This window comes from Lithobates pipiens, unplaced genomic scaffold, assembly GCF_037356315.1.
Source record: "Lithobates pipiens isolate NorthernLeopardFrog02 unplaced genomic scaffold, aLitPip1_a1.2 Scaffold_24, whole genome shotgun sequence".
NCBI lineage: Eukaryota > Metazoa > Chordata > Amphibia > Anura > Ranidae > Lithobates > Lithobates pipiens.
The window spans coordinates 14,216,574-14,240,547 of NW_027507786.1; the positions used below are offsets into that span (position 1 = coordinate 14,216,574).

At 42.2% G+C, this 23,974-nt stretch overlaps 1 protein-coding gene across 1 annotated transcript in view; it reads left to right on the forward strand.

The window, feature by feature from the left end:
* The window catches only part of ANO5 (anoctamin 5), a 137,627-nt gene that overhangs the window by 23,778 nt on the left and 89,875 nt on the right, over positions 1-23,974 (forward strand). The window contains 2 exon segments of the mRNA XM_077453611.1: positions 10,348-10,392; positions 23,908-23,972. Of these exon segments, the coding sequence (XP_077309737.1) occupies positions 10,348-10,392; positions 23,908-23,972 (110 nt within the window).

The following is a 23,974-nucleotide window of genomic DNA, read 5'->3' on the forward strand; positions in this document are numbered from 1 at the left end:
TGTCTTTAAAGGGTTATGGTGTCTGTCGAATGTATAAAGAAGATTCGACGGAGCTAGTATATAGCATACTTTAGAACCCTATTAAAGTCTATGGGACTCCAACGTTCAAAATCTAAAGTGCTCATTTTAAAGGCTAATTTGCAAGTTACTGTCCTAAAAAGTGTTTGGGGACCCGGGTCCTGCCCCAGGGGACATGGATCAATGCAAAAAAAAGTTTTAAAAACGGCCGTTTTTTCGGGAGCAGCGATTTTAATAATGATTAAAGTGAAACAATAAAAGTGTAATATTCCTTTAAATTTCGTAGGGGGGGGGGGGGTTGTCTATAGTATGCCTGTGAAGGGGCGCATGTTTCCCGTGCTTAGAACTGTCCCTGCACAAAGTGTCATTTATGCAGGAAAAAAAGTCCTTTAAAATCACTCGCAGCTATAATGAATTGTCGGCTCCGTAATACAGAGAACACTCATTGAAAGTCATTGATAAAAAACTAAATAAATAAAAAAAAAAGCGTGGGGGTCCCCCAAATTCAATTACCAGGCCCTTCAGGTCTGGTATGGATATTAAGGGGAACCCTGCCTCAAATTTAAGAAAAAAGCACCTTGTCCCCATGTTGATGAGGACAAGGGCCTCATCCCCACAACCCTGGCCGGTGGTTGTGGAGGTCTGCGGGCGGGGGGCTTATCAGAATCTGGAAGCCCCCTTTAACAAGGGGACCCCCAGATCCCGCCCCCCCCCCTGTTTGAAATGGTAAGGGGGTACAAAAGTACCCCTACCATTTCACAAAGAAAGTGTAAAAAATGGTTAAATAAAACAAACACACTTTTGAAAAATTCCTTTATTAAAAATAAAAAAATAAAAAAAAAGATTCCAGCGGCGGTAATCCACTCTTGCTATCCAGCGACGGACGATCATCTCTCCAGCGATGTCTCATCTCATCCAGCGCAGCGATCCATCCTTCTTCTGTCTCCGTGGAGGAGACACTGCAAGGATTCCGGCGGCTGACGTTTCTTATATACGGAGGGCGGGGCCACCCGTCACCTGACCCCGCCCCCCTCTGACGCAAGGGGAAACCCGGGGTTCCCCGTGACGTATGGGTGACCCCGCTCCCCTCTGATGTAACGGAAACCTGCCTGTGTTACATCAGAGGGGTGCGGGGTCACCCATACGTCACGGGGAACCCCGGGTTTCCCCTTGCGTCAGAGGGGGGCGGGGTCAGGTGACGGGTGGCCCCGCCCTCCGTATATAAGAAACGTCAGCCGCCGGAATGCCTGTAGTGTCTCCGTGGAGGAGACAGAAGAAGGATGGATTCGCTGCGCTGGATGAGATGAGCCATCGCTGGAGAGATGACCGTCCGTCGCTGGATAGCAAGAGTGGATTACCGCCGCTGGAATCTTTTTTTTATTTTTTTATTTTTAATAAAGGAATTTTTCAAAAGTGTGTTTGTTTTATTTAACCATTTTTTACACTTTCTTTGTGAAATGGTAGGGGTACTTTTGTACCCCCTTACCATTTCAAACAGGGGGGGGGGCGGGATTTGGGGGTCCCCTTGTTAAAGGGGGCTTCCAGATTCTGATAAGCCCCCCGCCCGCAGACCTCCACAACCACCGGCCAGGGTTGTGGGGATGAGGCCCTTGTCTTCATCAACATGGGGACAAGGTGCTTTGAGGGGTCACAGACCCCCAAAGCATCCTCCCAATGTTGAGGGCATGTGGCCTGGTACGGTTCAGGAGGGAGGGGGGGCCGCTCTCTCGTCCCCCCCTCTTTTCCTGCGGCCTGCCAGGTTGCGTGCTCGGATAAAGGGTCTGGTATGGATTTTTAGGGGGAACCCCACGTCAATTTTTTTTTAAATTTGACGCGGGGTTCCCCTTAATATCCATACCAGACCTGAAGGGCCTGGTAATTGAATTTGGGGGACCCCCACGCTTTTTTTTTTTTTTATTTGTTTATTTTTTTATCAATGACTTTCAATGAGTGTTCTCTGTATTACGGAGCCGACAATTCATAATAGCTGCGAGTGATTTTAAAGGACTTTTTTTCCTGCATAAATGAAACTTTGTGCAGGGACAATTCTAAGCACCAGAAACATGCGCCCCTTCACAGGCATACTATAGACAACCCCCCCCCCCCCCCCCTACGAAATTTAAAGGAATATTACACTTTTATTGTTTCACTTTAATCATTATTAAAATCACTGCTCCCGAAAAAACTGCCGTTTTTAAAACTTTTTTTTGCATTGATCCATGTCCCCTGGGGCAGGACCCGGGTCCCCAAACACTTTTTAGGACAGTATCTTGCAGAATCTTTTCTCTCTGTCAAATCTTTTTTTCTCTGTCGAATATTTTCTCTATATAATCTTGGACTAATAGAGGTAAGGTTAGGCACATTCGAACACAGGTTCTATAGACAGATTGTTATTGTCAGTCATGTCGAATCTCCTATTCTATATCGAACTGTTGTAACAATGAAAACGAAAATAAAGCATTTATTTATGTCGGATCTTTCGTTTTTCGGATTTTGTGCTTTCGTTATCGTTTGTCAAAACGAAAACGAAAATAGCTGAAATTCGGACGAAAATGCATTCGGACGAAAACGAATGCACATGTCTAGTAAGTACCTGACTGTAACCTGATATCAGCCCCTTGCAATCCCCGTACAGCAGGGCTGGAGTTTGAAAGAAAGAAGCAGCACAAGGAACCAATCCAATTTGTCCACTGACGAGAGGCATGCTGATAGGAGGAGAAAGCAATGTGACAGCAAGATGAGCTCATCACGGTGCTGCTTCTCCTTTCACTGTCCAGTTGCAGGTTGGGGGCTGGTCCGGGATGGAAGTGGGGTTGCGTGATGATGGTCACCATCTTGTGGCAGAAAAGTAGTACTGCAGGGGAAATCTCAGGATTGAAAGTGAATATTGCAACAAAAGAAAAATAATATGTTATCTATAGTAAATTAGGCCTGGAAAAAAGAAAACGAGTGCAGCCTCCTCATCTAAAGACTGGTGGTGTGCAATAGATGACATTTTTGGGTGGATGAGACTGAACAGGACATGTTGTATAGGACGGATTTTTATTCTCTGGAAGGACAAAGTGGGTGATTTGTGTCAGCGAATGAAGTGGAGCCTTGCACCGAGCCGGCTGCCATTGTGTGCGGACAATGGTGAGGACGGAGCTCAGACAGATCTATAGTTGTGGTTTATAGACTCGTCTTTTATAGAGGCTCCAATATATTGAATGGCGTCTTCCTGTGCAGGATGCGATAACGGCGTGCTGTGAAGAGGAAGGGATGTCTCCCGTCTTATGACTGCAGGCGCTGGACCCCATTCCATCGCATCATCATCAGGATAATGAAGTGCCGCCAGGACCCGGCGGAGCTCTATAGACTCCGGGGCGGCACATTGACTCATCCTTCTAATGAAGTCAGCCATGATTCTTCCCTCTTCTGTATTCTTGGATTGCATCTCACATTTGTGCTCTCTCTGTATACTGGGGAGTGCAATCAGCATCCCTGCTGTACGACTGCATTTTCTCCCCCACAGGGGGTGTGCCTTTGATCAACCCCCCCCAAAGGTAGGGGAGGAGGGAACCTAATGAGCTGTATGACCACTGAGATCAATTCAACTAGGCACAATAAGGGCTCATCTACACACACACTAGGTTGACCGCCGGCCGCAAGAAAACGCAAAAAGGAGGCAAAATCGTGCCGCGATTTTTACCGGGATTTTGCTGCGTCAAAATGTTCCTACTCTAAACCAGAGCTGCACGATTCTGGCCAAAATGAGAATCACAATTTTTTTTTTTTGCTTGGAATAAAAAGATCACGATTCTCGCGGCGTAAAATATTTCACATTATACAAAAAAAATTGGGCTAACTTTACTGATTAGTTGTGTTTTTTTTTTTTATTTTTTTATTTTTTTTATTCCTTAAAGTGTAATTTTTTTTCCCCAAAAATTGCATTTGAACAACCGCTGCAAAAAAATACAGTGACATAAAATATTGCAACAACCACCATTTTATTCCCTAGGGTCTCTACAAAAAATGTTATATATCTATATCTATATATCTATCTACCTATATCCATCTCTCTCTCTCTAATATTAATATATATATATATATATGTGTGTGTGTGTGTGTGTGTGTGTGTATGTATGTGTGTGTGTGTGTATATATATATATATATATATATATATATATATATATATATATATATATATATATAGGGTTCTAAGTAATTTTCTAGCAAATAAAAAAAAATTATTTTAAAGTGGGAGTCCGCCGTTTTTTTTTTTTTTTTTTTATTTATTTATTTTTTTTTTAAAAGCCAGCAGCTACAAATACTGCAGCTGCTGACTTTTAAAATAATGACACTTACCCGCCCAGCGCGCCCGCGATGTCGGCACCCGAAGCCGATCTCTCGATCGTCTCTCGGGTGCTGCCGCCGCCATCTTGGTTATGGGAATCAGGAAGTGGAGCCTTGCGGCTTCATTTCCCGGTTCCCTACTGCGCATGCGCGAGTCGCGCTGCGCAATAAAGATGGTCCCCGCTGTCTCTGGGATCCGTGTGTTTCCCAGCAGACAGCGGGGGACCTTCGGAAAGGGGCGTAATCTACGCCCCTTTCCGCAGATAGCTATGCCGGAAGTGGGTGCAGATACCTGTACTGTACCGGTATCTGCACCCCCCTCCCCCCTGAAAGGTGCCAATTGTGGCGCCGGAGGGGGGGGGGAGGGTTCCAATGAGCGGAAGTTGCACTTTAGGGTGGAGCTCCGCTTTAAATTGAAACCAACAAATTTCAGAAAAAGGTTTAGTGTTTAAATGGTTAAACTTCCCTCATTTACACACTAAAGTGTATTCCTTTGATCTAAAGGACAAATTGTTACAATGTTTCTATTTAAGTTCCACTGCTAAAGAATGTTGTGATTCTTGGCAGACTGCCTGTTTGTTTTTTTTTGTTTTTTGTTTTTCCCTTTCTTTTGATGGCTGTGGCTCTAGTAGAGCAGAGAGGATTCTCTGCATAGAATGAATCAGGAAATACTTTTTTCAAGTTCGCAACACAGAAAAAAATTGCGATAACGATTCTTAACGATTAATCGTGCAGCTCTACTCTGAGTGCAGTTCTTCCGCATTCAGTAGAGAGAGATTGAACCCCCCCCCCCCCCCCCCCCCAACCACAGCAGCTCCTTAATGATCCTGAAAACCTATGTGTACATTGAAGGGTAGGCTTTTATGGAGTTGGGTTTAGGAGTTTAGGTCTGTCCACAGGGGTCTCAAACTGGTGGCCCTCCAGCTGTTGCGGAACTGCAAGTCCCATCATGCCTCTGCCTGTGTGAATCATGCTTGTAACTGTCAGCCCTGCAATGCTTCATGGGACTTGAAGTTTCCCAACAGCTGGAGGGCCGCCAGTTTGAGACCCCCCTGGGCTAAACGCTACTCCATAAAAGCCTACATGTTAATGTACACATAGGTTTAGAGGGCTGCTAGTTTGAGACCCCTGGTTTAGGAGCTTTGGCAAAAAAAACCCCCACCAAACTCAAGTTTAGGAGCTGCCAGTGTACATGAGCCCTAAGAGTGGCTACAATATACAGTGCCTTGAAAAAGTATTCACACCCCTTGGAATTTTCCACATTTTGTCATGTTACAGCCAAAAACTTTTTTCTTGGGGTTTTATGTGATAGACCAACACAAAGTTGCACATAATTGTGAAGTGGAAGGAAAATGATAAAAGATACAAATAAATGTGTGAAAAGTGGGGGGGGAGGGGCATTTGTATGGCGCCCCCCGGAGTCAATACTTTGTAGAACCCCCTTTCTCTACAAGTAATTTTGGGGGTGTCTCTACCAGCTTTGCACATCTAGAGAGGACATTTCTGCCCATTCTTCTTCTTTGTAAAATATCTCAAGCTCTGTCAGATTGGATGGAGAGCGTCTGTGATCAGCAATTTTTAAGTCTTGCCACCGATTCTCAATGGGATTTAGGTCTGGGCTGTGACTGGGCCATTCTAACACATGAATATGCTTTGATGTAAACCATTCCATTGTAGCTCTGGCTGGATGTTTCGGGTCGTTGTCCTGCTGGAAGGTGAACCTCCGCCCCGGTCTCAAGTCTTCTGCCGACTCTAACAGGTTTTCTTCTACGATTGTCCTGTATTTGTCTCCATCCATCTTCCCATCAACTCTGACCAGCTTCCCTGTCCCTGCTGAAGAAAGCCATCCCCACCACATGATGCTGCCACCACCATGTCTCACGGTGGGGATGGTGTGTTCGGGGGATGGGCGGTGTTGGTTTTCCCCACACATAGCGTTTTTCTTTTAGGCCAAAAAGTAGAATTTTGGTCTCCTCTGACCAGATCACCTTCTTCCACATGTTTGCTGCCCCCTCCCCCACATGGCTTCTCACAAACTACAAACAGGACTTCTTATGACTTTCTTTCCCCAATGTCTTTCTTCTTGTCACTCTTCCATAAAGGGCAGATTTGTGGAGAGACGACTAATAATTGTCCTGTGGACAGATTCTCCCCCCTGAGCTGTGGATCTCTGCAGCTCCTCCAGAGTTACCATGGAACTCTTGGCTCTTCTCTGATGAATGCTCTCCTTGCCCGGCTGGTCATTTTAGGAGGACGGCCGTGTCTTGGTAGGTTTGCGCTTGTCCCATACTCTTTCCATTTTCTGATGATGGATTGAACAGAGCTCTGTGAGGTGTTCAAAGCTTGGGAGATTTTATTATAACCCAACCCTGCTTTATACTTCTCCACAACTTCATCCCTGACCCGTCTGGTGTGTTCCTTGGCCTTCATGATGATGTTTGTTCACTAAGGTTCTCTAACAAACCTCTGAGGGCTTCACAGAACAGCTGTATTTATACTGAGATTAAATTACACACAGGTGGACTCTATTTACTAATTAGGTGACTTCTGAAGGCATTTGGTTCCTCTAGATTTTAGTTAGGGGTATCAGAGTAAAGGGGGCCAAATACCCCCCCCCCCCCCCCACACACACACACTTTTCACATATTTATTTGTAAAAAAAGGTTGAAAACCATTTATCATTTTCCTTCCACTTCACAATTATGTGCCACTCTGTGTTGGTCCATCACATAAAATCTCAATAAAATACATTTACGTTTTTGGTTGTAACATCACAAAATGTGAACAATTTCCTCTCTACCCCCATCAACATAATGCCATTTTTAAATAAAGTATTTCTGTTTTTATTATATGCCTTATTTTAGTCCTGGTGATGTCATCACTGGGTCTCTGTGCATCTCTATGCAATGCAGACAGATCATGGCTGGTGGGAGGAGCCAGCAGTTTGCTGTCCTGAGCTTGGGCAGCTGTCTGCAGTCACCGCGCGGCAGACACTGGTGCAGGTTAGAATATTGAGGCCCCAGGGCTGGTTGTGGTGGAGAAGCTGTCGGCACATCTATTTAAAGTTGTAGGAGGAATGGAAGTCATCTGTGAGACGAGGTGCATTCAGAGGAGATCTGTTTTGCTTCCCTGAGTTATAAAGCCGCCTCGGGGCATGCATACATCCCATACATCCCGCCATGCTGCAGAACCGGACAGACCGCTTTTACCTTCCTCTGTCTAATAACATAATAGATCCGTACAGGAGAGCGCACTGCAGCCCCTGCACTGGGGGACGAGTCCGAGCATGTGCCATATGGAGCTCTCTGTGAAGAAGAGTATATATTTATTTTTAAACATTTTTACGATTTTTTTTTTTTTTTTTTTTTTTTTTTTACAATTTTTTTCTTTATTACAATGTATTATTTTATTTCTTTTTCATTTTTTTGTTGGTGTATTTGTTTATGACATTTTTTTTAATTGCAATGTATTTATTACAATGTGTTTTATTTATCACTTTATTTTTATTACATTGTATTTATTACATTCTTTTTTAATTGCAATATATTTATTCATTACAAATGTTTTTTTTGTTTTATTTATTACTTTTATTTTTTTATTACAGTGTGTTTATTTCACACGTGTGTTTTTTATTTTTTTTACCATATTATTTATAACAATTGTAATTTTCATTACCAAATTACATTTTTTTTATTACAATGTAGTTATTTTTATTTATTACTTTATTTTTTTATTACAGTGTATTCACACTTTTTAAAAAAAAATGTTACAATGTATTTATTAAAATTTAATTTTTTACATTTTTATTACCAAATTACATTTTTTTTAAAAATTACAATGTAGTTATTTATTTTTATTTTTTTCTTTTATCTTTATTGCTTTCATGGTGGCCATTCTCGCCAATGTCAAAGTGATCAGGCAGCTCTAGAGCCTCCTGGATCACTTTTTTTGCTAAACAGACGATCAACCCGCTGAAATAAACAACAACAACAAGCTCATGGCTGCAGCCAGATTTTTGTTTTGACCACTTCCAGCCCAAGAGGGTTTGATGCGGTTGAAAGGGGTTAATCAGCTTAAATTTTTTTGCCTAAATCTTTCGCTGTCACTTCCTTGGAATGTTCCTTTCGTGTCCTCTGATTGGTTCCCGGAGCCCGGGGGGGGGGGGGGGGGGGGGCACAGCTGGTCATATCTTCTCAGGAACTCCTCCAGAAATGGAAGAATTTCAAATATTCGACTCCTGACTCACAATCACCAGCCAGTGATGGTTTATTATTGTGTGTGTGTGTGTGTGTGTGTGTGTGTGTGTGTGTGTGTGTGTATAAATATATATATTATACACACAGGGAAATAAAATGTTACAAATTCAAAACGTTACAATGTAGCAGTTCTACACATTACAGTGTTATTAAATTCCAAGAAAACATTTATTATATTGCAGCTTCCCAATCTTTAGATGCGATGGCTGCATTCATTTTCTTTTTTTTTTTTTTTTTTTTTTCTTCTATTTTTATCTGGTGATCCAAACAGCCAGTCTGTCGTTCTTTCAAAAAAGCAAGCTCTCTTCCAGATGTCTCAGTTTACAGGGAAGAGGCAAACCATTTACAATGATCAGCTTTTATTTATTCATGTAAAAGCTTTATCCCAAAAGGAGAAAAGAAAACCGCTGTAACTGATTATAAAGTGGGAGCCGGAGTTTGGCTTCAGTGTGTTACTGTATCTAAATCTGCTAATCTAACGTCCCCCCCCCCCCCTCCACTCTCCTCGGTGTAATAATACACACCTTTTCACGGTGGGGGTGCTGCATGTAAGAAGAGCACACACTGTCTTTGATGGCTGTTTTTGGGAAAAGTTGATCCTTCTACAAATTCATTATCGGAATTCACGGTTTGGGACTTTTTTAGCACTTGGACATTTTTCTGAGAATTATCTGTGAAGGATTATTATTGACTTATATATTTTTCCACTTATATTTGCGATCCAAATGTTTATTTGATTGTTTAAATGTGTTTTTTTGTGGTCCGTGTTCATTTAACACTAGGGAATGATACGGTGACACGTATAATTTTATATTTCTGTCTTTATCATAGCGCTACACATATAATTTCCTACTAATACACACCTGGCTGAGAGTCTAACCCTCCCCTACAATACTGATGCTAACTTGTAATAAGATTAAACTGTTCTGTATTATTATTATTATTATTATTGTTGTTGTTATTATTATTATTAGTTTCTTTTAATTTTTATTTTAAATATGTATATCTATATAAATATTATATCTAGTTAAATATATATTATTTAACTAGATTTATTTTAATTTTGTATTTACATGTTTCTCTTAATTTTGGCTTTTGGGGTGATTATGTGACCTGATGTGGGATGATCATGTGATGTGGGGTGATCATGTGAAGTGATTTAGGGTGATCGGGTGATGTGGTTTGGGGTGATCATGTGACGTGATTTTAGGGGGTGGGGTGATCATGTGACGTGATTTGGGGTGATTATGTGACGTGATTTGGGGTGTGGGGTGATTATGTGACAGGATTTGTGGTGTGGGGTGATCATGTGATGTGATTTGGGGTGATTATGTGATGTGATTTGGGGGGTGGGAAGCTCATGTGATGTGATTTGGGGGGTGGGGTGATCGTGTGACGTGATTTGGGGGGTGGGGTGATCGTGTGACGTGATTTGGGGTGTGGGGTGATCGTGTGACGTGATTTGGGGGGTGGGGTGATCGTGTGACGTGATTTGGGGGGTGGGGTGATCGTGTGACGTGATTTGGGGGGTGGGGTGATCATGTGACTGGATTTGGGGGGTGGGGTGATCATGTGACGGGATTTGGGGGGTGGGGTGATCATGTGACGGGATTTGGGGGGTGGGGTGATCATGTGACGTGATTTCGGGGTGATCATGTGACGTGTTGTGATGTAACAATACTAACCTTCCTGCATGTCTGCTTATTAACCCTTTAACTTGGTTTGTGTTTTTATTTGAAGACGATCTTTCTGTGCTCACTGAGATCAGGACTCCGGACTCTGCAGGTATCGTACCGATCTCTGTGCCTCCATTGCCTCTTCTGTCCCCTCGATTGTCTGTCTTGTGATCGATCGTCTTCTGATCTCATTCCCGACTGTCGGGTCTCTCCTGTCTGGTGGATGTGATGTGACCTTTCTATGTTGTCTGACGACTCTCTTCTTATGTAGATCATATGTAGATTGTACAAAGATTATACCGTATTTTACAAAAGTAAGTACACCCTTCACATTTTTGTAAATCTTCTCATGTGACAACACTGAAGAAATGACACTTGTCTACAATGTAAAGTAGTGAGTGTACAGCTTGTATAACAGTGTAAATTTGCCCTCAAAATAACTCAACACACAGCCATTAATGTCTAAACCGCTGGCAACAAAAGTGAGTACACCCCTAAGTGAAAATGTCCAAATTGGGCCCAATTAGACATTTTCCCTCCCCGGTGTCATGTGACTCGTTAGTGTTACAAGGTCTCAGATATGAATGGGGAGCAGGTGTGTTAAATTTGGTGTTATCGCTCTCGCTCTCTCTCATTCTGGTCACTGGAAGTTATACATGGCACCTCATGGCAAAGAACTCTCTGAGGATCTGAAAAAAAAAAAGAATTGTTTCTCTACATAAAGATGGCCTAGGCTATAAGAAGATTGTCAAGACCCTGAAACTGAGCTGCAGTATGGTGGCCAAGACCATACAGCGGTATAACAGGACAGGTTCCCCTCAGAACAGGCCTCGCCATGGTTGACCAAAGAAGTTGAGGTCACGTGCTCAGCGTCATATCCAGAGGTTGTCTTTGGGAAATAGACGTATGAGTGCTGCCAGCATTGCTGCAGAGGTTGTAGGGGGTGGGGGGGTCAACCTGTCAGTGCTCAGACCATACGCCGCACACTGCATCAAATTGGTCTGCACGGCTGTCATCCCAGAAGGAAGTTTCTTCTAAAGATGATGCACAAGAAAGCCCACAAACGGTTTGCAGGAGACAAGCAGACTAAGGAGATGGATTACTGGAACCATGTCCTGTGGTCTGATGAGACCAAGATAAACGTATTTGGTGTCAGATGGTGTGAAGCGTGTGTGGGGGCAACCAGGTGAGGAGGACAAAGACAAGTGTGTCTTGTCTACAGTCAGGCATGGTGGTGGGAGTGTCATGGTCTGGGGCTGCATGAGTGTTGCCGGCACTGGGGGGCTACAGATCATTGAGGGAACCATGAATGCCAACATGTACTGTGACATACTGAAGCAGAGCATGATCCCCTCCCTTCAGAGACTGGACCGCAGGGCAGTATTCCAACATGATAACCACCCCAAACACACCTCCAAGACCACCACTGCCTTGCTAAAGAAGCTGAGGGTAAAGGTGATGGACTGAAGAAAGTACCGGAATCATACTCTCATGGACGGGCACGGTGGAGAATCGGGAAACTTCAGGCGGTGATCAAGTCAGGGACCCAACCAGCGGAGGAGACACTTGCAGAGCAGCCTTGTGTGTCAACCCAGGATCCGAACCGGTTGGCAGGGGTGAAGCTTGAGGAGTATCTCTAATGCCCATCTAGGGACCCAGCAGAGAAGTGGCGGTGACGCCACTGAAAACCTTGGAGGAGCTCAAGGAATTCATAGTCAGTGAATCAATGGGTCTAGTGAGAGACCAGAAGCTCAGTATTGAAGGACTACAAGGAGTAGTTGTAGTGGTGCTGAAAGAACTGATACTTTTGAGTTAGGAACTATTAAAGGACTGTTACCATAGGAGACGGCAATCCTGTACATGCAGAAGTGGCACCTTTCTGGGGCCTTTTCCCGCACGGCTGTTTACCTATTGAAATGTGTCCTGGCCCTAACCCCTTTTCCCCAAAATATGTAAAAAGAACTGTCAAAAGAAATAAAACCTCTTTTACGTCCAAGAAGTTTCTGGAGCCCCATGACTTTCACCATCTTTGCACCTACTATGACAACCCACCACATATTGAAGGATGTCAGCTATCTTTTGCTTTGGAGGTTCTCGGATCAAAAGAGGTACAAGACCTTACTACATGAGCATCTGTGGGGCATCCTCAAACGGAAGGTGGAGGAGCACAAGGTCTCCAACATTCACCAGCTCTGTGATGTCATCATGGAGGAGGGGAAGAGGACTCCGGTGACAACCTGTGAAGCTCTGGTGACCTCCATGCCCAAGATGGTGAAGGCAGTGCTGGGAAATAATGGCGGCCACAAAGTATTGACACTTTGGGCCCAATTTGGACATTTTCACTTAGGGGTGTACTCACTTTTGTTTCCGGCGGTTTAGACATTAATGGCTGTGTGTTGAGTTATTTTGAGGGGACAGGAAATTTACACTGTTATACAAGCTGTACACTCACTACTTTACATTGTAGACAAGTGTCATTTCTTCAGTGTTGTCACATGAAAAGAGAGAAGAAGAGATTTACACAAATGTGAGGGGTGTACTTACTTTTGTGAGATACTGTATATAGATCATATTTTGTAGGTTGTATGTGGATTGTATATAGATCCTATGTAGGTTGTATGTGGATTGTATATAGATCATATGTACAGTGGTGTGAAAAAGTGTTTGCCCCCTTCCTCATTTCCTGTTCCTTTGCATGTTTGTCACACTTAAGTGTTTCGGAACATCAAACCAATTTAAACAATAGTCAAGGACAACACAAGTAAACACAAAATGCAATTTGTAAATGAAGGTGTTTATTATTAAAGGTGAAAAAAAATCCAAACCATCACCCTGTGTGAAAAAGTGATTGCCCCCCTTGTTAAAACATACTATAACTGTGGTTGTCCACACCTGAGTTCAATTTCTCTAGCCACACCCAGGCCTGATTATTGCCACACCTGTTCACAATCAAGGCATCACTTAAATAGGAGCTGCTTGACACAGTAAGGTCCACCAGAAGATCCTTAAAAGCTACACATCATGCCGAGACCCAAAGAAATTCAGGAACAATTGAGAAAGAAAGTAATTGAGATCTATCAGTCTGGAAAGGGTTATAAAGCCATTTCCAAAGCTTTGGGAATCCAGCGAACCACAGTGAGAGCCATTATCCACAAATGGCGAAGACATGGAACAGTGGTGAACCTTCCCAGGAGTGGCCGGCTGCCCAAAATTACCCCAAGAGCGCAGCGACGACTCATCCAAGAGGTCACAAAAGACCCCACAACAACGTCCAAGGAACTGCAGGCCTCACTTGCCTCAGTTAAGGTCAGCGTTCATGCCTCCACCATCAGGAAAAGACTGGGCAAAAATGGCCTGCATGGCAGAGTTCCAAGGAGAAAACCACTGCTGAGCAAAAAGAACATCAAAGCTCGTCTCAATTTCTCCACAACACATCTTGATGATCCCCAAGACTTTTGGGACAACATTCTGTGGACCGATGAGACAAAAGTGGATCTCTTTGGAAGGTGTGTGTCCAAGTATATCTGGCGTAGAAGGAACACTGCATTTCATAAAAAGAACATTATACCAACAGTAAAATATGGTGGTGGTAGTGTGATGGTCTGGGGCTGTTTTGCTGCTTCAGGACCTGGAAGACTTGCCGTGATAAAAGGAACTATGAATTCTGCTGTCTACCAAGAGATCCTGAAGGAGAATGTCCGACCATCTGTTCGTGTACTCAAGCTGAAACGAACTTGGGTTCTGCAGCAGGACAATGATCCTAAACACACCAGCAAGTCCACCACCGAATGGCTGAAGAAAAACAAAATGAAGACTTTGGAGTGGCCTAGCCAAAGTCCTGACCTGAATCCTATTGAGATGTTGTGGTATGACCTTAAAAAGGCCGTTCATGCTCGAAAACCCTCTAATGTAACTGAATTAGGACAATTCTGCAAAGATGAGTGGGCCAAAATTCCTCCAGGACGCTGTAAAAGCCTCATTGCACGTTATCGCAAACGCTTGGTTGCAGTTGTTGCTGCTAAGGGTGGCCCAACCAGTTATTAGGTTTAGGGGGCAATCACTTTTTCACACAGGGCCATGATGGTTTGGATTTTTTTTCACCTTTAATAATAAACACCTTCATTTACAAATTGCATTTTGTGTTTACTTGTGTTGTCCTTGACTATTGTTTAAATTGGTTTGATGTTCCGAAACACTTAAGTGTGACAAACATGCAAAGGAACAGGAAATGAGGAAGGGGGCAAACACTTTTTCACACCACTGTAGGTTGTATGTGGATTGTATATAGATCATATGTAGGTTGTATGTGGATTGTATATAGATCATATGTAGGTTGTATGTGGATTGTATATAGATCATATGTAGGTTGTATGTGGATTGTATATAGATCATATGTAGGTTGTATGTGGATTGTATATAGATCATATGTAGGTTGTATGTGGATTGTATATAGATCATATGTAGGTTGTATGTGGATTGTATATGGGTTGAACCAGCGATGGTGCCATAATCTGAGCTCCCGGCAGAGTGTTGGGATCACAGGGGAACAGGGTGTTTGGTAAAAGTGTTGCATATTAATGGTGGGATGGATGACTCCTGTGCCGTACCTTTCTCACCAGTAGAGCGCAACATGTTTCCAACCAATAGAATGCCATGCCCGTCATTTTTGAATAACAGAAAACTTCTGACCAGTAGAATGCAACACCTTTCTAAATCAGTAGAGTGCCATACATTCTGGTCAATGGAGTGCCATCTGTTTCTGGCCAAGGGAGCACCATACATTTGTGGCCATTTGGGCACCATATGTTTCTGGTCAGTGGGCGCCATATGTTTCTGGCCAGTGGGCGCCATATGTTTCTGGCCAGTGGGCGCCATATGTTTCTGGCCAGTGGGCGCCATATGTTTCTGGCCAGTGGGCGCCATATGTTTCTGGCCAGTGGGCGCCATATGTTTCTGGCCAGTGGGCGCCATATGTTTCTGGCCAGTGGGCGCCATATGTTTCTGGCCAGTGGGCGCCATATGTTTCTGGCCAGTGGGCGCCATATGTTTCTGGCCAGTGGGCGCCATATGTTTCTGGCCAGTGGGCGCCATATGTTTCTGGCCAATGGGCACCCTATGTTTCTGGCCAGTGAGCGCCATATGTTTCTGGCCAATGGGCACCCTATGTTTCTGGCCAGTGGGCACCATACTTTTCTGGCCAGTGGGGCACCATACATTTCTGACCAAGGGGGCACCATGGGTTTCTGGCCAGTGGGGCACCATGGGTTTCTGGCCAGTGGGGCACCATGGGTTTCTGGCCAGTGGGGCACCATGGGTTTCTGGCCCATGGAGCACCATACGTTTCTGGCCAGTGGGGCACCATACGTTTCTGGCCAGTGGGGCACCATACGTTTCTGGCCAGTGGGGCACCATGCGTTTCTGGCCAGTGGGGCACCATGCGTTTCTGGCCAGTGGGGCACCATGCGTTTCTGGCCAGTGGGGCACCATGCGTTTCTGGCCAGTGGGGCACCATGCGTTTCTGGCCAGTGGGGCACCATGCGTTTCTGGCCAGTGGGGCACCATACGTTTCTGGCCAGTGGGGCACCATACGTTTCTGGTCCATGGGGCACCATACGTTTCTGGCCACTAGATCACCTAATCGTTTCTGGCCAGTGGAGCACCATGGATTTCTGGCCAATGGAGTACCAAAGGTTATTAGCAGTGAGCGGGGTCACCAGTGTTTTGCAGTGAGCGTGTCACTGGTCTTATATATAGGATATTTTCAGTGAGCGGGGTCACCGGTGTTTATAGGAAGACATTGTTTCCTTTGTACGCGGATTTGCTCGCGGTGTACGGAGATGATGTTGCAATCCATCAGACGCCTCAACTTGCAGAGTTTTCAGACTATTTTTGTCTCCTGACCGTCTCTTACCACAAGTTTTACAGGAAGTTTTAGTTGCTGAGCAACTGTGTTTTCTCCCGACTGATGAGCGTGACCGCAAAGTCTTTGATGGGGGTGGAGCTAAGATGACATGACCCCGGCGCTGGGTGTGGCTGCAGATTCCCATTACAGTGTATCAGCCGTAGAAATGTATTTTTTTAGTTACTATTTTTAGTAACAGATATTATGGGGGGGAGGCTGCAGACGGCACACTCAGGTCGAGGATTTTTCTTTTATATGTGTAAAGCTCCATGATAAGGCGATTCCAAATTGCGGCAGAACGCGCAGCTCGCGGTTAGTGCCGTTATATTTTAATGGCACCCCAAGTAGAGCTGTGATTGGTGCGTGACAGAATTGCGTGCCAAAAATCGCCATCAGCTTGCTGGCCAAGCCGGAGCTTTTTTTTTTGGATGACGAGCGCGCATAGGACAGACCATTGAAGTGAATAGGCCACTCTGTGCAGGACGCGCATGCTCACTGAGCCGGGTCTGAATGGGGACTTAAAGGTGAACTCCAAGCAAACATAATTCACAGATTTTGTAATCCTCGCAGCTTTGTAATCATTAATATATCATTCAATTAATTTTATATATTTTTTTAATACAAGTATGTGAGTGGTACCAGCCTCTTGCAGTCCCTTCCCTGTACAGCAGAGCTCAGACTTGATGAGCATGGCTGACATTACAAATCACAGGGCCCTGTACAGCCTACCTGACAGCACCCCGAATTACAAAAACTACAAGAATTACAAGCATTTAAAAAAAAAAATATTTTTTCCAATTTAAATTTTTTTTTTTTTTTTTTTTACAAATTAAAAAATATTTTTTTTTCCAATTCTTAAAGCATTTTTTTTACAATTAAAAACAATATTTTTTTACTTTTTTTTAAAGAATTTTTTAGCAATTTTAAGAATCATTTTTAACACTTTTTTTACAATTTAAAAAAATATATTTTCTTCAAATTTTTACAGCATTTTTTTTAAATTAAAAAAAATTTTTACCTTATTTTTTTATTTTATTTTTTAAAGCAATTTTTTGCAATTTTAAGAATTTTTTACTTTATTTTTTATTTTTTTTATTTTTTTTACAATTTAAAAAAAGTTTTTTTTTCCAATTTTTAAAGTGTTTTTTTTTTTTACAATTTACAATTTTTAAGCAGTTTTTTTGCAATATTAAGAATTATTTTTAACATTGTTTTTAAAAATGATTTTTTACATTTTTTTTTTATTTTTTTTTTTTACAATGCTCTTGATGAAGGGGGAGGGAGGTTGGATGAAATATCAGGGGTCTAAACCCCTGACAGCTCACCTTTTTGAGACAGAGAAAGGAATTGAGGACTTGGATTCCCCGTTCCTTTTCTCTGCAGCCTCAGCTGCACTGAAGATGAATGAACAGGAGACAGAAGCTCCTCCCCATTCATAATCTGAAGCATAGTAAACACAGATTACTATGTTCCATTCTGAATGGACACAGGAGCCGATCAGTACTGATTGCTCACTGCGTCCAATTCAGAAAAGGAAGGGGCCAGTAAATGGCATATTTATCAGCTCCTTCCCCCACTCTTAATCCGCCTGTGTGGGCCCGTGGAATAGGGAAACCAGCGGCACTGCAGGGGGATAAGGGGGGGGGGGGGTGCGGGATGGGAAAGGGGGAGAAACCTGCTTTTACATGATGGAGGGAGAGACACTGGCACAATGCATTGTTCGTCAATTGTCCAGATGCACCAATCCCGCTGTTGTCCGGTCCCCCTACAGGAGGACCCGCAGTGCTCCCCCTATCGGTGGCCCTGGGGACAAGCAGCACAAGGAGTCAATCAGTTGGAGGAGAGAGCGACAGAGAGATGAGCTCATCACTGTGCTGCTTCTCCTTTCACTGTCCAGTCACAGGTTGGGGGCTGGTCCGGGATGGAGGGGGTGGCATGATGCTGACCATCAGACTGAGGACACCTAGTGGCAGAACAAAGTACTGCAGTGGGATTGAATAGTGCAGGAAAAGCTGGTTTTGTTTATTGAATATTATCTTTATCTAAGATCTCTATACAATCAATTTTAGATTTGCAAAAACGAACACACAAGGGCCTTACCTAATCTATCCAGAGCAATTAAATTGTATCCAATCAGGCCAGCTTTTGCACTACAGATCAAAAAAAAGATTGTAGAATCAGATTGTAGCGTGTGTGAGAAAACAGCCTTTTTAATGTGGAATCTGTTAGATCTGGTCTCGGCACGTTGAACATTCTGTGATTGGGTCCCCTCGTCTGTGCTGTGTGTAGTGAGTATCGGTATCTGTGTTGTGTTATCTGATCCATGTACGGTGTGTGGAGGGTATCGGGTGTCGGGTGCCAGATTTATTTATAGTAACGGTAACCAGAAGACCCGAAATGCCCGTCATGCCAATTTCCAGGGCGGTGAGAACTGTGAAAAGTCCAAACGGGTTTTTATTCACCAATGTGTCTGTAAATGAAGCCACACATGATTCAATCTCCGCTTCTTTCTCGGGGGGGCTTTTCCCTTCATATTGATACAAGTTGCAATTAATTTTACTGAAAAATTATGGCAATGACTTCTGGGTACACCTCGCAACTGCGCAGATGTTCGTTCGCTCAGGGCAATCCCTTCCTTTGCGATTCGACCACCTGAAAATCAGTTGAAAGTATAAAAAACCGATGGGATAAGTGTGATCCCGTTTCCATGGACGGGGTTGGGATGTCGGAGGCCCAATTTAATCTCTTGTACAGAACAATTCTTTATTTACATAAATTGGTTTAGTTAAATTTGTTTAACCCGTTTAGTTAGTTTTTTGGAATTTGTTTTGTTTATTCGTATTCAAATTGATTTGGATTTTCAGAATTCAAATCGATTCCGAATAATTTTCAAATCGATTTTGAATAGTTTTTGAATTCGAATCGTTTTCCAAAGAGAATAAAATTAGAGTAGAAAATAAAGGAATAGAATATAAAAAAAATATAATAGAAAATAAAGGAATAGAATATAAAAAAATAGAAAATAAAGGAATAGAATATAAAAAAAATTATAGAAAATAAAGGAATATAAAAAAATATAATAGAATATAAAAAAAAATAATAGAAAATAAAGGAATAGAATATAAAAAAAATAATAGAAAATAAAGGAATAGAATATAATAAAATAGAAAATAAAGGAATAGAATATAAAAAAAATAATAGAAAATAAAGGAATATAAAAAAATATAATAGAATATAAAGAAATAGAATATAAAAAAAATAATAGAAAATAATAAAGGAATAGAATATAAAAAAATATAATAGAAAATAAAGGAATAGAGTATAAAAAAATATAATAGAAAATAAAGGAATAGAATATAAAAAAATATAATAGAAAATAAAGGAATATAAAAAAATATAATAGAATATAAAGAAATAGAATATAAAAAAATAATAGAAAATAAAGGAATAGAATATAAAAAAAATATAATAGAAAATAAAGGAATAGAATATAAAAAAATATAATAGAAAATAAAGGAATAGAATATAAAAAAATAATAGAAAATAAAGGAATAGAATATAAAAAAATAGAATAGAAAATAAAGAAATAGAATAGAAAGAAATAGAATAGAAAATCATTTAACAGAAAATAGAATATAATGGCATAAAACAGAACAAAATAGGATAGAAAAATAAAAGAATATAATGAAATTGGAATAGAAACAAATAGAATAAAAAAATAATAGACTCAAATAGAATCTAACCATCTTCTGAAATTCAAATGGAAAAGAATAGAATAGAAAAGAATATAATTAAAAAAAAACAATAAAATGGAAATTCAGAATTGAATAGAATAATATAGAATATAGCCATCTTCCTATTCTAATCTATTGTTTTCTATTCAAATTAAAATTGATTCTATTTGAATTTTGAGAAATGGTTATATTCTTTCTAATATATTCTATTCTATTCTTTTTTTTTAATTCTATTATTTTTCTATTTGTTCTGTTCTGTTCTATTTTACTTTCTATTCTATCCTAATCTATTTTATTCTATTTGAATTTTTGGGAAATGGTTATATTCTTTTTATTCTATTGTTTTTTTTTATTTAATTTTTAATTTAAATTTTTTAATTTAAATTTTTTAATTTCTAATCTATTGTAGTCTATTCTATTCTTTTTTTTATTTTTATTTTCTATCCGTTTTTTTTTTCTATTTTGTTCTGTTTTACTATATTATATTCTTTTAATTTCTGTTACATTCTTTTCTATTCTATTGTATTGTATTTTTTTTCTATTATATTCCTTTATTTTCTTTTCTATTTTATTCTCTTTGGAAATTGGAAAACTATTTGAATTTGAAAAACGATTTGAAAACTTTTTTTTTTTAATCAAACTATTCACATCGATTCGAATTCCGTCAGAAATTTTTAATTTTTTTTGGGTGATTTCGGATCGTTTAAATCCGGTACTAATGTAATTTGGAAATTTGAATGCATCTGAATTTCCAGAAAAAAGGTGAAATGCAACTGTGTCTGTGCAGCGCTGCGACCTGAATGTAAACTTGTAGCGATGCTCGAGGCTGGGGACTGTACGAAAGATAAAGGGGTGCAGGTAGTGTCGGTCAATGGTCTCTTTTTTTGGGGGGGGCGGGGCGACAAATAGTGCACAGCCAGATGTCCCCGCCCCCTCTGGTTGGTCAGTCGGTCACCCCCAACACTTGCCCCGGGCAGCTCTTCCCTCTGGAGTAACGGGCGGCCGGTTTCTTCTGCCTCTCCTACTCGGCCGTTGCATCTCCCCTCTCCTCCTCCCTCATCTAGTAGGGTAGCTTCTCCTTTCGGCCCGATCGGAAAACGTGTCTCCAGACCCACTTCCTGATTGGCTAGGAGGCAGAATAAATGTGACAATGGCGAATATTCCTTTGCTATTGTCACACAACTGGGTGGGCTCGGAGCGCAGTGCTCTGCGTCCGGAGCCCACCCTTTTTTTAAAGCCTGTTAGAGCCCCGGGCTGTAATCACTTGCTTTAAAAAAAAAATCCCCTAATGGCATACATTCGTCAGGCGCCTCCTCGCATGTAGCTTAGGGGGCGGGACACATGGGTGGGCGGGGCGGCTCCCCCTATGGATGGACCAGCACTAGGTGCAGGCGGGCCGATTTGCTCATCCAGAAGCAATGCTTGCAATAAAAAGAGAGGGACTCTGCTTTCCCAACCAACCAATGCAAAGTAGCCTAGGACTAGGCTTAGGTGGGTGGGGACGAAACGTGTCAGTGGGGGTGGTTTGTTGACAGAGAAATGTAGGCTGAGATTACTTCACTCTCCTATATTACACTCCTTGGTTGGGAGAGCAGCATCCCTCTCTTTTTATTGTATCTGTGCAGCACTGCGACCTGTTTGTGTCGCCACTCAAAGCTGGGGGACTCTATTCCCGCGATCCACCAAGATAAAGGGGCGCAGGCGGGCCAATGTGCTCATCCAAAAAGCAATGCATGCAATAAAATGAGAGGAGCGCCGCTTTCCCGGCCAATTAGTGCAACATAGGAGCATAAAGCAGCCTATGTCTAAGCCCCAGTGGGTGGGGACGAAACGCGTTGATGCGTAGCATGGTTTGTTGATGGAGACCGTTGGGCTGAGGCCTGCTTCATGCTCCTATGTTACACCTGTTGGCGTAAGGTGTTTACGTATCTTGGTCACATAACTGCCGAGGCCCTGTGAGTGGTGGGCGGGGTTTAATGTCAAGACAGGAAGTGAGGGTGATGGGAGGGAGGGGCCTGTCAGGCCTACTGAGCAGTCGACGGAGCTTCGAGGCGGCGCCTGCGCACTCAGAAGAAATGCATTAATGCATATGGAGTGGAAGGAGTGGTGACAACGCTTGGGGGGGGGGGGAGGCGGGATCAGCCGTTTCCATAGCGATAGAAGAGCATTGTTGGCCTGGGGCTGAAGCTCACGTAATGATGTGGGAGATGGTGGGATCTCCAGGTACTTCCTTCACCGGAGGAGCTTCATCCCAATCTCGATGTTTATATGTGTTGGGGGTCTCATACGCAAAGCTGGAGAAGACGCATCGTTTTTATTGCTAAACTTTTTATTTTTTACGGATCTGTAACTTTTTTTTTTTGAAGGGTCCCGTGTACACGGCTCCGTGGAGACCGGTAAACGTTCAGATCTGTCCCAATCATATAAAAGTCCACGTCTGTGGTCAGTGCTTTCCATATTTGCAATAACGTTTGGAGCTGCCTGGGTCCTAGCAACAGGGCCATGTATGCCGGGACGCCATCTTTACTAAGGGCATCTGGCGATCTGGCACCTCCTTCACAGGAACCCCCCAACTGGGGGGAATCCCATTGTGTATACTTGGTTGTTACCATGGCAACATGTTAACAGTCTGATTCCCTGGGTAGAGCGGCGGTGTGGCCCATGGGCGGGGGCATGCTCGCCCTGCACTGTAGGAGGTCAAATGGCCAGGGCCTGTGGGCAGTACAAGCCTAGGCGACAATGATGGACGCACAGGGATGGCCCCCAACTTGGGAAATTCCCTTCTTCACACTTTGTTGTTACCATGGCAACATGTAAACAGTCTGATTCCCTGGGTAGAGCGGCGGGTGCTCATGGGCAGGGGGCATGCTCACCCTGCACTGTCGGAGGTCATATGACCAGGGCCTGTGGGCAGTAGGCTCCCAAGTGATGGAATCCCAGGACTAGTGTCCTAGCAACAGGGCCATGTATGCCGTGACGCCATCTTTACTAAGGGCAGCTGGTGATCTGGCACCTCCTTCACTGGAGCCCCCAACTTGGGCAATTCCCTTCTTCACACTTTGTTGTTACCATAACAACATGTAAACAGTCTTATTCCCCGGGTAGAGCGGCGGGTGCTCATGGGCGGGGGCGTGCTCACCCTGCACTGTAGGAGGTCATATGGCCAGGGCCTGTGGGCAGTACAGGCCTAGGCGACAATGATGGATGCACAGGGATGGCCGCAATGGCGGAAAAGAAAATTCACAAAAAATAAAAATAAATAAGAAGCAATTTGTCAATATACTGGGAAGTTTTACAATGTATTTTTTTTGTTAAATATATTAATCATATATTTTATATTTTTATTGGAAACTTGCTTAATTAATAATAATATATTTATATTTTTATATATATATATATTCTAATATCATTTTTTTTATTTTTTTTTAACTGAACAGACACTTTAACAAAACAGTGAGACAGGATTCCCCCCACCACCCCTAAAAAATAAAGAAATAAATAGATAGATATAGATATATAAATATATATATATATATATATTGGGTTTAGTTATGCAGAATAAATATGTAAAGCTTTATTTTATTTTTTTAGCACTATAGAAATACCTGCAATAAATTATATTTTAACAATTTAAGTTTTTATTTTTTTTATATATTTTTTTACATTTGATCTATCTATTGTTTCAATAAATATTTCCTTTTTTTTTGTTTTTTTAATTCATTGTTTCAACACATTTATTTATTTTTTTACATTAATAAATATTTGAAATGCTGTTAGAAAATTCTGAAACTTGTAGTTCCTCCAGCGGTTGAAGTTTGATGTCTCTCCCCCCCCCCCCCCCCCCCCCCCCCCCCCTTGGGTAGTATCTTGGGGTCATTGCAGTAAATTTTGTCATTTTAGAATGGTGCGTCTGTCTATATGGGATGTTGGGAATTCCACAATACCAATCTCTCTCTATAATAACTCCGACTTCTTCTGCTTTTTCTAGGTGAAGACCGGCCGCTGTATGAAATCAATTCCAATGCAGATTCCGAGCAGCCGGGGAACTCTGAGGT